Genomic DNA, 14,007 nt, shown 5'->3' with positions numbered 1-14,007 from the left:
AAAGGATGAACTTTTCTTCCGTTCCAAAGGGAGAATTTTCTTGGGCAGATTACTTATTGACTTGGTGCTGAAACAAGAACAAACAGCCCAGTAATAATACAGTGGTTGTTCTTTTGGACACAAGATAAATAGTTTTTGGCCTGGCATGGTAACCAAACAAACAGCACAATGCCATGGAGTACAGTACACAGAGATTGATTAGTGGGTACTGAGTCTTGCCATCAGGCCCATGCCAACCTCTTTTGGTTACTGGGCCTTTAGATGTGGTGCCAGTCTCCTTCTCTGGGCTGTAGACGGATGGTGGACTGGGCAGGAATTCCGGGACCAGAGGGCTGACTGGTCCCGGTGGTTTAGGGTCCAATGGATCACTGAGGAAGAAAAGTTGGATACTTTGGATAAGTTGGATACTTTCTATCTAGCTTTGTATAAGGTACACTACAGTAACGACAATGCGTTTGAGTGTAATGAAGTACATGTATCCAATGCAGTATAACATGCATTATACACACACACACACACACACACACACACACACACACACACACACACACACACACACGCACACACATTCTTACCTCGGTGCCTGTAGTGCCCCCATCTTCCTGTTGAGCTCAGCGATGATGCTGAGCAGGGTGCCCACCTCAGCCTCACACTGGGCCAGCTCTGCCTGGGAGGGGTCAGGGTTCACTGAGGGGTCAAGGCTAACTGGTCCAAGGGTCATTGAAGTCACTTGAGTTACCAGGGTCACCTCCTCACACCTTGACCCAGAATCCAGGCTTTCGGATCGGCCTAGTTTGGAACCCTGTAGGGAAATAGTGGATTATTTCCAGCTCCATTTTTCATGTGACACCAAACATTGGCCTTGTTCTAACATATTTTGGTGGAATGGGTGTCTTAAACAGAGGAAGAAAGGTTGCAGAAAATAGTTTGTAATGTACTTTACATCATTGATTATTGCTAATTTGGTAGAGAGTAATTTTGTTGATACTGTAGGCTCATTCCTGCGATGACCTTTGCTTTGTGCTGAAAAACAAAGGGTTATAATTTGACCCTAGAAATCTCCATCAAATGTGCATAACAGCTGTTATGTTCATGTCAACGAGGTTATTGTTTTTCTTCTTCAACAGCCTTTGTTTTGAGCAGCGGAAAGGGAGGAAACAGACACATCCTGCAACTCTACTTCCTGCTCATAACTAGTTATCGGCCCAAAACACGACTCATGACAAACTGATAACAAAAAAACTATTTTCAATCATCTCTGATTCTAGAACTGTGCAAGAATGTACAGTTAATCCAATTAAGCATATTTTTAAAAGATATGACTGTATCTCAGGCACGGAGTACGGATAAGTGTCTTGTGGTATAAAATCAGCGCTTGACAGAAGTTTGTTGAAGGTTGGAGGACAGCAGCAGATCCTATCAAGCTCAGGGATGCAGTGACACAACCAAAGTAGCAGATAAACACACATTACGAAGCAAGCGCAGCAGGTTGTAGTCATTGGAGGTCCTTATAATCCTCTGATGCAACAAGCACCCAAGAGACACCCAGTGGTTTGAATCAAGTAGCCTATATGTAACAATATATTTCCAATCAAGTTAGGATATCCAGAGGATACACATAGATACACATACCCCATGTTTATGTGTCTGATACACCCCAACATTGCTGTTAGGGTCGGTTACATTCAATGTAATTAGATTTTTTTGTCAGCCATCACAGCGTTTTGGACAGAAGTGTTTACTTGATAAGCGAGCAAAGAGACACTTTACAAAGTCAAACTATAGAAACCTGCCGTTTCCAAAGAGGAGAGGACTTACCTCCATCGCTTCAGGCTGGCTCCTGTGGCAGGAGCTCAGTACAGTTCTCCTGCCTCTATCTGCTGTCCTGTCCAGTGACTGCCATTAAATGCATGAGGAACTACGCGCTGTGTGGCAGTCACTGCTATCCTGTTGTTTTGTATAATTATACCTTCCAAGGGTTCCTTACTCTGTCTCTGTTGTAAAATCCTGCCTGCGTGCTGCCAGGCTGATAATCCTTTCCCGTCCCCACCTCTCTCTCTCTCTCTTTCTCTCTCTCTCTCCCCCTCTCTCTCTCTCTCTCTCTCTCTCTCTCTCTCTCTCTCTCTCTCTCTCACTTTCTCTCTCTCTCTTGGTCCCTCTTGGTATCTCTCTCTTTCTCTCTCTCTCTCTTTCGCCCTCTTTATCTCTCTCTCTCTTGGTCTCTCTTGGTATCTCTCTCTCTCTATCTCTCTCTCTCATTTTTTTCTCTCTCTCTCTCTCTCTCTCTCTCTCTCTCTCTCTCTCTCTCTCTCTTTTGTTTTATCTCTCTCTCTCCCCCCCCCCCCCCTCTCTCTCTCTGATTATGAGTTCTCAATCTCTGCTGCAGGATATCACAGAGATATAATGTCATGGTAACAAGTGGACAACACATTTAGATGATCCCCACCCATCCCCCCTCATATTGTATCTCTTCCTGTTTTGGCTTGGATTTCACTCTGTGTTTTTATCAGTTGAGATGCCAACACTCAGAGGCTCAGAATAGTCACTGAAGCAGCAATGGGTGGCTCTACTCTCAGTGCATTTCATGCACTCTAATTGCACCATATGCATTAGGTTAGGTTGGAACAGTACATGGGATATACTGTATAATCCTGTCCTTTGAATCTCATTATTCTGTAAAGAGTAGTAACTTGAAAATGAGCAATAGATTGGAATAGGATATGTTGTCTCGGAGGGATAAGTCAGAGCCACAGCCAGCATTTCTATACTAACATTTGGCTCTGGGACAAGTGAAAAGAAATGTAGTAGGACTACAATAACCACATTTCCTCATTGACGTAGTACTTCCTGATCGAGGTATTTCCGGTCAGGAAGATGGCCGTACACAACAAATAGTTAGCGAAATATTTAGCTATCTAATGAGTTTTAGCTGCTTTATTGTCCTATAACTGAAGCATTTGCGGAAACATGTAAGTCGGGCTTTTCATTTTCATATGCATGACTGCTCTACAATTCTAAATCCACTGTCTACAGGTGTAATGTTGAAAATGGTGATGTTGCAGAGATTGCTAACGCTAGCGAGCTAACCTGAATGGCCAGTCAGTTTGACAGTTGAGCTGCTGTGTGGTCTGACAGTCTCAGTCAGCTCTGCCTGCAAGATAACCGAGCAGAGCGGCTCTACCTGCAAACCATACATCCAACAGCCATCCAATAAACTCCGTCTGAACTGTTACAGGACAAGAGCTTGATTGTTTAAAAATCTGCTTACTGCTCACTTCTGTCAAGGAGGCTAGCTGTACATTCTCTCCCGCCTTCAAACTGTTTTGAAAATAGTGTAGTAAATGTTACAGCAACGTAGATGTTAAATTGCTCACAATGTTAATGAATCCGAGGACTTTTTAATCTAATGTTGTTGTTTTTTATCATGTGAGAACTAAGTGGGTCTAAGTGATATGACTCTGAATGTTTTTCAATTGTCACCTAAACACAAACCCCACCAATCCCCCCCCACCCCCAGTGGCCTGTGTCCACCATGGAGACCCCAGAGCCTGGCCCGGCAGACGGAGAGGAGCGTTTGGTGGAGCTGCGACCCCGGACGCGCTCCAACCCAGAGGGTGCTGAGGACCGCCGTAGCAGCACTGGTAGTCTAGGAGGCAACAGTAACCCCAACACCCCCCAGCCTGCCGTAGGCAGCCGCGTGGAGGGGGAGGGGGAAGCCTCTACTAGCGACAGCCCTCCGAGCTCCACCACCACCACCGTCACTGCGACCACAGCCCAGGCCGCCGCCCCAGTAGCGGTGGCTACGGCTAACACCACTGCGCCGACCCCCACGCCTGCAGTAGCCAAAGACAGGCCCAAGCCCCCCCAGCAGCAGTCCCCTCTGACACCCCCCATACCTCCCATGGCAGAGTTCCAGCTCAGAGCTCCGCGCGTCAACTGTCCCGAGAAAGTGGTGCGTTGTGTTGTGATGTTGTAATACTACAGTAGGCCCGTGCTGTTGGGATGGGGTCTTTAATTTGTCAGTGTCATTTAATGTTCCTACTTTAAGACTCGCTCTGTGCACTTGACACCCTGGATTTAGATTTGATAGGAATTTTAGTAATTCTCTCTTTGTCGTGACAGATTATTTGTTTGGATCTCTCTGAGGAGATGTCCCTGCCGAAGCTTGAGTCCTTCAATGGGTAAGCTCTGTCTTTTTTTGTTTCATGCATCAACCCCCACTTATGATGATGATGATGATGATGATGAACACTCCGACTCTTTTCCCTCAGATCCAAAACCAATGCTCTTAATATATCTCAGAAGATGATTGAGATGTTTGTCAGAACGAAGCACAAGATTGACAAACGCCACGAGTTTGCTCTGGTTGTCGTCAACGACGATGCCCTATGGGTGAGTCCATGAGTAGGGAGGGCGCCATCTAACTCTTGATTTCATGCTTCAAGTATGTTTAGAAATTGAGTCTAATGTTATTTCTTATTTTCTTTGTGTGTGTGTGTGTGTGCGTGTGTGCGTGCATACGTGGGTGTGTATTTCAGTTGTCAGGTTTCACCTCTGACCCTCGGGAGCTGTGCAGCTGTCTCTATGACCTGGACACCAACGTGTGCGAGACATTCAGTATCCTTGATCTGTGACCAGACTGAAGACAGAAGTGCCAACTTGTACCAGTTATTGTTATCATATATATATATATATATATATATATATATATATATATATATATATACACAGTACCAGTCAAAAGTTTGGACACACCTTCTCATTCAATGGTTTTTCTTTATTTTTTTTATTATTTTCTACATTGTAGATTAATATTGAAGACATCAAAACTATGAAGGAACACATATGGAATTATGTGGTAAACAAAAAAGTGTTAAACAAACCAGAATATGTTTTATATTTTAGATTCTTCAAAGTAGCCACCTTTTGCTTTGATGACAGCTTTGCACACTCTTGGCAAGGTGTGTCCAAACTTTTGACTGGTACTGTGTATATATATATCAAAACTATGAAGTCCATATATATATACCTCTGTAATGTATGTTAATCTGAAATGGTCTAGTAGTGCTTGATATTTAAGTTTCTGTTCCAAGAAGTTCTCTCCTTAACATTCTTCACCAGATCTTGAGGATCTCCTCAATGTCATGTAAGTACTGCGTTTATCATCCAGTATTTATCACCTATCATCTGTCACATCCCTGCTTGTAAAGAAAGAATATAACATAATATATATATATATATATATATATATATATATATAATATAACATAACACCATCCATTATGGTGGACAAACAATAAATCAACACACTTGTCCCTCTCCCTGAAGCCGTCAGAAGATAGAGCTCCCTCTGATGGAGAACGTCCAGACCATCCCCCCTCCGTTTGTGGTGCGGACCCTCCTCATCTACAGCCGTCACGCGGGACAGCTGCAGTTCAACCCCTCAGAGGCTGTCAGTGTAAGAAGGGCTTTAAACTGAATGAGAATGAAAGTCACACACTCTTCTCTCATTGCTGTGATTACAGTCATTTACTGTAATACTGTGTGTAATACTGTATTTATTCCCCTCACCAATGTTTCGGCTCAATAGCCGGAAAAGGGATTTAATCTGTCACTACTGTCTGTGGTGGGACCCTGCTCTTTGGGCGTTCCTAGCGTTATACCTGAACAGAGGTGCTGATTGCTCTTCTTTCTTTTTTTCTTTCTTTCCTTCTTTCCTCCCGTAGAAAATGTTGCAGTCTCCGTACTTCTTCTTTGACGTGGTTTACCTGCACAACGGGGCAGAGGAACAGGGGGATGAGAGCAGCTGGAGGGTGAGTCGATGGGTGGATGAGTGGAGGGGTGGAGGGGTAGACGGTTGGAGGTGTGGAGGGGAGGACGTTCTAGTTCTAGATGTTGTACTTCGAGATGTTCTAGTTCCAGATGTTCTAGTTCTAGATGTTCTAGTCACTGTGATTTGTACCATTTCATCTGCAGTAGCAATCTGCTTCACTACTGTACGAGAGATAGTGGAGCAGGGGAAACTTGTGATAGCAGAAAGACTTCAACTTACAACGTCTTTACGAAAATGTACATCATCATGTCTTATCATTCCCTTATCACTAAGACGATAAGAATCAATTCTGCTTTCATTTCTTACATTTTTCTCTCCAGGACATCTACACGTCCTTCTGTAACCTGGACTCCAAAGGCATGTGCTACCGCTTCGAGGTGTCCCTGAGCGGGCCTGCCATCGAGCTGCACAACTGCATGGCCAAACTCCTGTCCCACCCTTTACAGAGGCCCTTCCAGAGCCACGCATCCTACAGCCTGCTGGAGGGGGACGACCCCCAGGACACAGAGGCTACGGTGTAACTCGGGGAGCGCCAAACCCTGGTCCTGGAGAGCTTACGGGGGTGTGCAGCCTTTTAGTCCCAAGCCCTGCAGGATAACATCTAACTTAAGTTGATTCGTTTGAATCGGATGTGCAGGGTCAGATTAACCTGGTCTTGGAGAGCTACATGATGTCCAGGCTTTTGTCTCACCCAGGAGTTGAACGCCCGATCATGATGTGTAATGTCGTGTTGGCGCTGGGCTGGAACAAAAGCCTGCTTACTCACCCTGTAGCTATCCGTGACCCGGGTTAGTGACCACTGGTCTAACTGAACAAAAGCATTGGATGCTAGGAGGCAAGCATGGGACTTTGAAAAGCGTGATGATCCCCATTTTGTTTTTATATGGGTGACAGTGTTTTCTTAATAAGTCTTAATGAGTGACACCCATGGCAGGCAGGACGTTGATAGATGTGACCTATTTCCATGGCTGGCTTTTGGAAAATCTGAATGAAGAAAATATAGTATGATATATGTTATCAGGAGAAGGGGTTTTTTGGGGGGGTTATTTGGGTTTGAGATGTCCTGTAAACACACTATGATCCATTTTCTTTTACATACACCCATTTATGGGTTTGCCTTGTCAACATTTCTTGTTTATATTTCCAGTGTTGCATGTTGTCATGTCAATCGTATTTTTGTTGGTCTATTCTTTTTTTTCTTTTTTTTTAAGATGGTTGCTTTTAATCACCTTTGGTTGTTTTCTCACCCTGTTTGTTACTGAGAAAATGAACGATATGAGCTGGATAGAGACAATGATCGCGAAGGGCGTTGCAGGTGGAATCATGCGAAAATGGCACTTAGTACTGCCAACTGCACTAGAAACACATTAGTTGTACAAATGTCAATTTTAAAGCTGTTTCTGTTGATTAAAAAATGAACGTTACATCTCATTCACAGCATTCGTTTTTTTTTTTTTATCTCTACTACTTGTGCTTTTCAGATATTGGCCACCAGGTGGCAGTACATGTCCTATTAAAGAGACGGGAGCAGTTGGTCTCCTTTACAAGCCTGTTAGAAGCCTTCTGTATGAGGGCAGGGAGCAGTAGGCTTCTCATTATGTGAATAGCCACTTTGGTCTGGTCTCGCTGCTTTGAATAAGGACAACTCAACTGGATGTTGTACCCCATTATGGTTGTTGTACCCCATTATTAAGCTGCACAAGGTTAAAGTGGCGTTAGTCACATCTCTGTATCTGTCCACCGCCAGAGGGTTTTCTATGCTGAACTAACACAATTCTGACGCTGGCATATTCACAACCATAACCTTTTTACGACACCTAAAAAGTATATATTATTTGTATTGGATTCCTCCATCTTGAGAGGTTATGACTTACACAAATTAAATTATTACTAATCAAAATATTTCCTCTTCTTGACCAAAACCCAGGGAAGACATCAATTTAAGAACAAAACCGCTTTCATCCCTACTATGGTTATCTTAATAAGTGTCTTTATCTTGGGTCTTGAAAGGTAAAGGCTTCCTGTTTTTGTTCAGAAGTTAATAGGTGTTCTGGCCCGACTCCTGACACTTACTCATTTTCTGTCATTTTAAAATACCTCCATAAATTAGGTTTTCCGGTGAGGACAGGTTGGCAGAGAGAGACAATGCAAGGCAGGAAAACCCCTGGCTCTTCGGACTCTTCCCCTCTCACACCCCTCCCAGACGGAGCAGGCAGCTCCTCACGTCACCGCCGCAAACGACTGCGTGGGGCTCGAACGTGCCTGACGTCTGCTGTACTGTGGGGAATATTTGTTATTCCTACGTCCCTAAAGGATGACAGGTCCCCATTGTTGTGCTTTTTCACTCCTACACTGTGGTGGCTCCCGTCTATGTGTGAGAGGGCAGGATATGGCGTGTGTGTGTGTGTGTGTGTGTGTGTGTGTGTGTGAGTCACATTGTTCATTCATTGCCGATGGAATGTGATCAGGAATTTGTGTGGTTTTCGGGGGTTGATGTTGACGTCTGTTTTTCCACGATGAATCAGGAATGACCTTCGCCTGCCTGTATGTTTGCTGTTTAGAATGGACTGTATTTGTCGTTTGTTAGAACGGGCAGGCAGACAGGTTGTACCTGGTTATACAGCATGTGTAGTGCCAGTCTTCACTGATGAGTGGAGGAAACTACCAAGTAGAAGGAAAGCAGAAGGAAACTACTAAGAACAATCTGTTTACAACAAAGTCAGGAATCTGACAATTTACAGAGGGTGCCCGCATATCCATTGTTACAGTACATAAATCCATTTCATTTCCATGTCCTGACAGCCCCTGCCAATCCATCTCAATCTGATGTCAGTGTGTTTATTGTTATTACTACCGTATGTATTTGCTTTATGTTTCTCTCCGGCAGCAGCCCCTGACAGTTGAAGCGGGACTCGGCGGGGCTAACAATGTGAAAGTGATGCCAGACGTCCCCAGAGAGCGCAGAGTGAAGTTATGATAACCTCAGGACTCGGGAGCAGCACCGGGGCCGCTGGACAGGGCAGGGGAGGAGGAGGTGGGGGGAGGAGGGGGGCGGGGGGCAGGGGGGCAGGGGGGGGGCAGGGGCCAGGAAGGAGTCGCCACATAGGAAGTGCGCCTCAGTGCTTATAAACATGCAGCCCCTCTGCACAACCCCGGGTCAGTGTTTACATCCATCCACACATGCATACATGCCATCTCTGTCAGGAGGCAGGATAACTGAATCGCATTCCTCTTAACACCTCAGCCAGGCTGTGGTCACCTTCAGGCTTCATCATCTTCTGAGAGAGCATCAAGACCAGCTTGGAAAGGAAATTCACTTCAAAGTACGAAGGGGAACCAGAAGTGATCTCCAACAACCTTTCGCTTTACAACTCTAAGGTCCAGTAGAGATGTACAACAATAGCTACTCGCGGGCCAAGTTTGGCCTGGAGGCCAAGGACATCCACAAGCCCAAAGGGAAAAGCTGCAGCTACTACGTGAAGATAGTCTTCTTCTTCTCCTCCTTGATCCAATCGCTCATCATCGTCAGCCTGGTGCTCTTCCTGGTGTACGGCGAGCCGGAGAAGTCGGCGGAGGAGCAGAGGGTGATCGAGCTGGAGCAGAGCTTCAATAGGCTCAGTGAGAACAACATCAAGCTGAGGAAGGAGAAGGGGGAGCTGATCGGCTCCCTGGGGGTTCGCACGGGCGAGAAGGCTGCGCTGGAGAAAGAGGTTCTTGGACTGAAAACAGCAGCCAACGTCACAGGAACCCTCATCAAGGGACTGCAGCTGAAAGTGGTGAGGGAATGTGGCTGTGTGTTTAATACTTACGTACAGTTGATGATGTAAAGTGGCACAATTGACTAGGAACAAGTGACAAGTGATTGCGCATTATGATGCAGAAAGGAGTTCTAGAATTATAGAGAGGATATAATGCTTCCAAACGTGAAAGAAAATGATGATAATGATGTCTAATTTTGTGAAGTGAAAATGGCCGCAGCTTTTTTCGGAAGTGTCAATCAGTGTAGGAATAATGAACGCCCAGTGGCCAAGACATAATGAATGAAAAAAAAAAAGAAAAAAAAAACATGGATTAAAAACTATGACTTCTAATGAAAGGATAAGTTACTGGTGAACAATGAATTTAATAGTTATGTTTGTCTCGCAAAAATGTAACATAACAGACCTTATTTATTAATTACATTACGTATCTACTGCAGTCCAAAATTCCATAGTTTTGTCCTGAGTTGTTAGGTTGCTAAACGTCTGGAATAACTGATTTTGTTAATGTTTGCTAAGGATCACAATGGAACCATATGTTAGAATAGTCATATAATAACACCATTGTCTATCAATATGAACTGTATTTCAGTTCCAGTCAGTTAAGAAGAAGAACTGAAATTCATGGAAGTTGAAATTGATTTTTACATCAAAGTATTATTCAAATCCTGTAAAAAAAATCTAAAAACACCTTATTGTTGTTCTTTTACAGAGCCAGTGTGAAGCAGATAAGAAGAAAGCAGAGATGACCCGCTCGACGCCAGTGCAATGTCCCACCTCCCCTTTCAAAACCCCCCTCCTCCTCAACTCCCCCAACGGTAAACAATCCTCTGGAACTCAACGTTGGTGTCATGATCTATTTTCTGTATTCTGCTGCAATATCTCCTGTGATGTGACTCTTTTGTTCTACGAGTGACCCGATGCTGTAATTCAGACGTGGTCACAGACGTTACAGTTTTCTCTCTTTACACTACGACTCTGGTATATTTCAGTGCAATAACACTTGTCTTTTTTTTTTCTTCCTTTACAGGTGAGGTGAAAACTCTACAGAGCCTGAATGCTCAGCAGGCAGCAATGATCAGACTCATTGAAGCCAACTTCACCCAGACCATCCAGTACATGCGTATGGAGCGGGACAGCGCCATCAAGGACCGGGACACCCACCACCTGGACACCATCACTCTGCGGCGTGACAACACCAACCTGCAGGATCGGCTCACCACCTACACCAGGAAGTGTAAACAGGACTTCACCCAGTCCCTGCAGGGCATCCAGACGGTGACCGCCGCCTTCCTGACCAGGATCGACAACCTGTTCCCCCATGCGCTGACCTTTCACCTCACCTGCGAGAAGCAGCAGGAGCAGATGGATAAGATACGCACCAGCTGCACCAGCCTGTCCAAGGAGGTGGAGGACAAGTTCCAGAGCTACCTGAACAACGTTGGAGACAAGGTGTGTGTGTGTGTGTGTGTGTGTGTGTGTGTGTGTGTGTGGACCTACAGGGTCAGATGAGAGCTCATCATGCACAGCAGGGTGGTACTCTATACCTAATGATATAACACAACTCTTTCCTTGAAAATGTATATTTTGGGTTATTTGAGGAGTTCTGCAGAACATTATCAATCAATCAGAAGTGGATATTCATAACAACACATCTATTATTACTACCAGGTGGCCAGCATCCAGGCCCAGTCCAGCCGCCTGGAGGTCCAGAACAACCGTATGACCCTTGACCTCCAGGAGTGCCGTCACAACCGTAGTGTGTCAGCGGCCGAGGGCATCAGGCTGCTGCAGGAGGGCCAGATGAACCACGACAGACAGGTGGGTCACTGCTTATGAGGACCGAATGTCTGCTCATAAACCACTCATGAACCTATGGTCAATGGTTTAGGTCATGGGTGTCAAACATATTCCACAGAGGGCCTAGTGTCTACAGGTTTTTGCTCTTCCCATCTACTTGATTGATGAATTAAGGTCACTAATTAGTATGGAACTCCCCTCACCTGGTTGACAAGGTCTTAATTGAAAGGAAAAACCAAAAGCCTGCTGACACTCGGCCCTCCATGGAATGAGTTTGACACCTGTGGTTTAGGTCAATGGTTTATAAATGTTTATTCATTTGGAATTTTGCCAATGATTCATGAGTTATTTCTGAATTAAGTATTGACTCCTTGTACTGTATCACTTTTTAAATGTTTGCATATCATTTTGTATCATGTATTCGGCAACATTAGTAAATCCATATTGATGTATTCACTGTAATGACTTATGCAATTAATTATGCGGCCTAGAAATCTCAATCGACATAACTTATACTGTGCATGGATCAGTAGTGCTTATGGCTTCGTGTTAAACAGTTTCTCATTGGCTGGTCTTCTGCAGGTGGAGACTCTCCTGAAAGAGCAGAACCGTCTGAGGGACGAGAAGAAGCTGCAGGGAGAACGCCTGGCCCTAAGGGAGTTAGAGGTCCAGACCCTCACCAACGCCCAGGCCAACTGCAAGGTATAGCGTCTATAGAGGCCATTCACGTTTCATATGTTCCCCTCTATGCTTGACCTTAGAGATGGTCCTCTGTGACTCTGTGACAGTTGGTAGAGCATGGGCGCTAACAATGCTTAGGTTGTGGGTTTGATTCCCGCTGGGACCATATATACTGACAAATGTATGCACTCACTGCAATGTAAGTCGCTTTGGATAAAAGCGTCAGCTAAATGGAATTTATTATTATATATTATGGCATTTATTATTATATATTATATATATTATGAATGTTTTTTTACTGCTAATGCCATTATTCACACCGTCTTATCTAAAGAAGGAACAACACACAGTAACCAAGATGTTACGTTGCCCTCCTGACAGCCACCCACCAATGTGATTTACCCCCATTGATTATAAATGGCCCAGTCAGTGCAGGCATTATGAGAGACTTGGAGTCAGCAGAACAGGGAGCTCCAGGGGCAAGCACAGGAAGGGATGGACAGACAAGATAACAGTCCCATGTTCGCAGGAGGAAACTGGAGAAATATATTTTGTCTGTAGTTATGAGGGTCTCATGCCATGACTCAGAATTTGCACAGTTTCTTATCCCTATGCTGTGTCAGATGTTAGATAACCGGTCCCTTATTCATCAGATATTTCCATTGAGGATTTTCGCAAAGTAAGTGGTTCTGTGTGGCTCAGTTTGTAGAGAATGGCGCTAGCAACACTAAGCTTGAGGGTTTGATCGCTGCTGTGACCATATATATAAAATATGTATGCACTTACTGTCCTGTAAGTTGCTTTGGATAGAAGCATCTGCTAAATGGAATATAAATTATTATCTTATATTATTATACTGTATGTCTGCGGTATATTGACCCAAATTGTGATTTTTTTTTGTGTTGCAGCCAGCTGCTCCAAAGCCCAACGGACTGCAAGCAGGACCCCCACAGAACAGGCAGCCATGGGCAAGGGACCATCCAACGGGGCAGCTGGGATCCTGAAACCTCCAATGGTACACTGACCCTCATTCCTAACACTCAGAGGGTCAACCTAATTTGAGAAACGCATGCATAACAACAAATGTATCATATCATCAAATATCCTATTGATAGGGGCCAGGGGCCAGATCGTAGATAAACTCCTGCCTGTTACTGATGATGTCACGTGTTCTCTTCCAGGTAAGGTGAACAGAGACATGGAGGAGATGCAACCTTAGGCCCTGAGTGAAGACCTGTTTCGCTACGGTCCCCAGAAAATCAAGTGGGCTCTGTGGAGGCTTTTCAATCATCATGTGCTCTTAGACCTTTCAGAAGTTCCATTCTGTAAATACTGCTGACACTTCACATTGTATGAAGGACATGTACATAGTATGCGCCAACAGCTGTCTGTAAATGTATATAGTACTGTATCTACGTATGCCTGTTAAACATGACTCATACTCGGATGAAAAATATCTTAACTCGTTTCCATTTTCATTCTTCATTTTCCACGTCCATTGCGGTTTTTGATATGGGCTGGGATATGATATGGGCATTTACTACTGTGAAAAAAAAACCTTTGTATTGTGTTTTAACTTTATAATCAGGTTCATGAGAAAAGAAATTGTGATAGATGTACATAATTTGTTATGAAATATGTGGCTCACTGTTTATTTGCAGGTGGGTGTGAAAGTGTGAAGTTGTGAAATTCTTGTAGCATTATCCTGTGCTAACTCTTTCTCTTATTTATGATTGAAGATGAATGAAACTTTTCAATCTACTCATGTCTGTTGGATTTTGGGAAATAAAATATTGTATACAATGCCTGTGTCTTTGTTTGTTGAATGTCTAGGCTTCATTTTATTAAAAAAATTTGCACAAATAGAAAGACAGTTCGTACACAGTTAAAAACAACAACAGTATGTGAAGGACAGAAAAGCCTTAGTAAATCACG

At 44.2% G+C, this 14,007-nt stretch overlaps 3 protein-coding genes across 3 annotated transcripts in view; 2 read left to right on the top strand and 1 right to left on the bottom strand.

The window, feature by feature from the left end:
* Window positions 1-2,229, bottom strand: part of ushbp1 (Usher syndrome 1C binding protein 1) — a 9,034-nt gene extending 6,805 nt beyond the window's left edge. Inside the window, exons 1-3 of the mRNA XM_083671162.1 lie at window positions 1,819-2,229; window positions 576-802; window positions 238-368 (exon numbers count right to left, since the gene is read on the bottom strand). Of these exons, the coding sequence (XP_083527288.1) occupies window positions 238-368; window positions 576-802; window positions 1,819-1,824 (364 nt within the window). The 5' untranslated portion in view covers window positions 1,825-2,229. The remainder of the gene's footprint in view (window positions 1-237; window positions 369-575; window positions 803-1,818) is intronic.
* A 624-nt stretch (window positions 2,230-2,853) lies between these two features.
* Window positions 2,854-7,264, top strand: babam1 (BRISC and BRCA1 A complex member 1). Its single transcript, XM_083671163.1, has 9 exons — window positions 2,854-2,969; window positions 3,518-3,952; window positions 4,123-4,181; window positions 4,272-4,392; window positions 4,539-4,617; window positions 5,122-5,146; window positions 5,329-5,458; window positions 5,727-5,813; window positions 6,154-7,264. The coding sequence occupies exons 2-9, from the start codon at window positions 3,533-3,535 to the stop codon at window positions 6,352-6,354; spliced, it is 1,122 nt and encodes a 373-aa protein (XP_083527289.1). The 5' UTR covers window positions 2,854-2,969; window positions 3,518-3,532; the 3' UTR covers window positions 6,355-7,264.
* Window positions 7,265-9,202: 1,938 nt separating this feature from the next.
* Window positions 9,203-13,869, top strand: plvapb (plasmalemma vesicle associated protein b). Its single transcript, XM_083672564.1, has 7 exons — window positions 9,203-9,609; window positions 10,304-10,409; window positions 10,622-11,043; window positions 11,263-11,412; window positions 11,974-12,093; window positions 12,981-13,087; window positions 13,254-13,869. The coding sequence occupies exons 1-6, from the start codon at window positions 9,223-9,225 to the stop codon at window positions 13,074-13,076; spliced, it is 1,281 nt and encodes a 426-aa protein (XP_083528690.1). The 5' UTR covers window positions 9,203-9,222; the 3' UTR covers window positions 13,077-13,087; window positions 13,254-13,869.
* Window positions 13,870-14,007: the final 138 nt, after the last annotated feature.

The sequence above is a fragment of the Argentina silus genome (genome assembly GCF_951799395.1).
Source record: "Argentina silus genome assembly, chromosome: 6".
NCBI classification, from domain to species: Eukaryota; Metazoa; Chordata; class Actinopteri; order Argentiniformes; family Argentinidae; genus Argentina; species Argentina silus.
This window is presented reverse-complemented; position numbering and strand designations above follow the sequence as displayed.

Excerpts from the sequence above, each read along its gene's own strand:
- babam1 (XM_083671163.1), top strand. The coding sequence starts at position 3,533 with ATGGAGACCCCAGAGCCTGGCCCGGCAGACGGAGAGGAGCGTTTGGTG. Across the intron at positions 4,182-4,271 it reads AAGCTTGAGTCCTTCAATGG|ATCCAAAACCAATGCTCTTA; the intron begins GTAAGCTCTGTC and ends CTTTTCCCTCAG. Across the intron at positions 5,147-5,328 it reads GAGGATCTCCTCAATGTCAT|CCGTCAGAAGATAGAGCTCC; the intron begins GTAAGTACTGCG and ends CTCTCCCTGAAG.
- plvapb (XM_083672564.1), top strand. The coding sequence starts at position 9,223 with ATGTACAACAATAGCTACTCGCGGGCCAAGTTTGGCCTGGAGGCCAAG. Across the intron at positions 10,410-10,621 it reads CCTCCTCAACTCCCCCAACG|GTGAGGTGAAAACTCTACAG; the intron begins GTAAACAATCCT and ends CTTCCTTTACAG. Across the intron at positions 11,413-11,973 it reads AGATGAACCACGACAGACAG|GTGGAGACTCTCCTGAAAGA; the intron begins GTGGGTCACTGC and ends GGTCTTCTGCAG.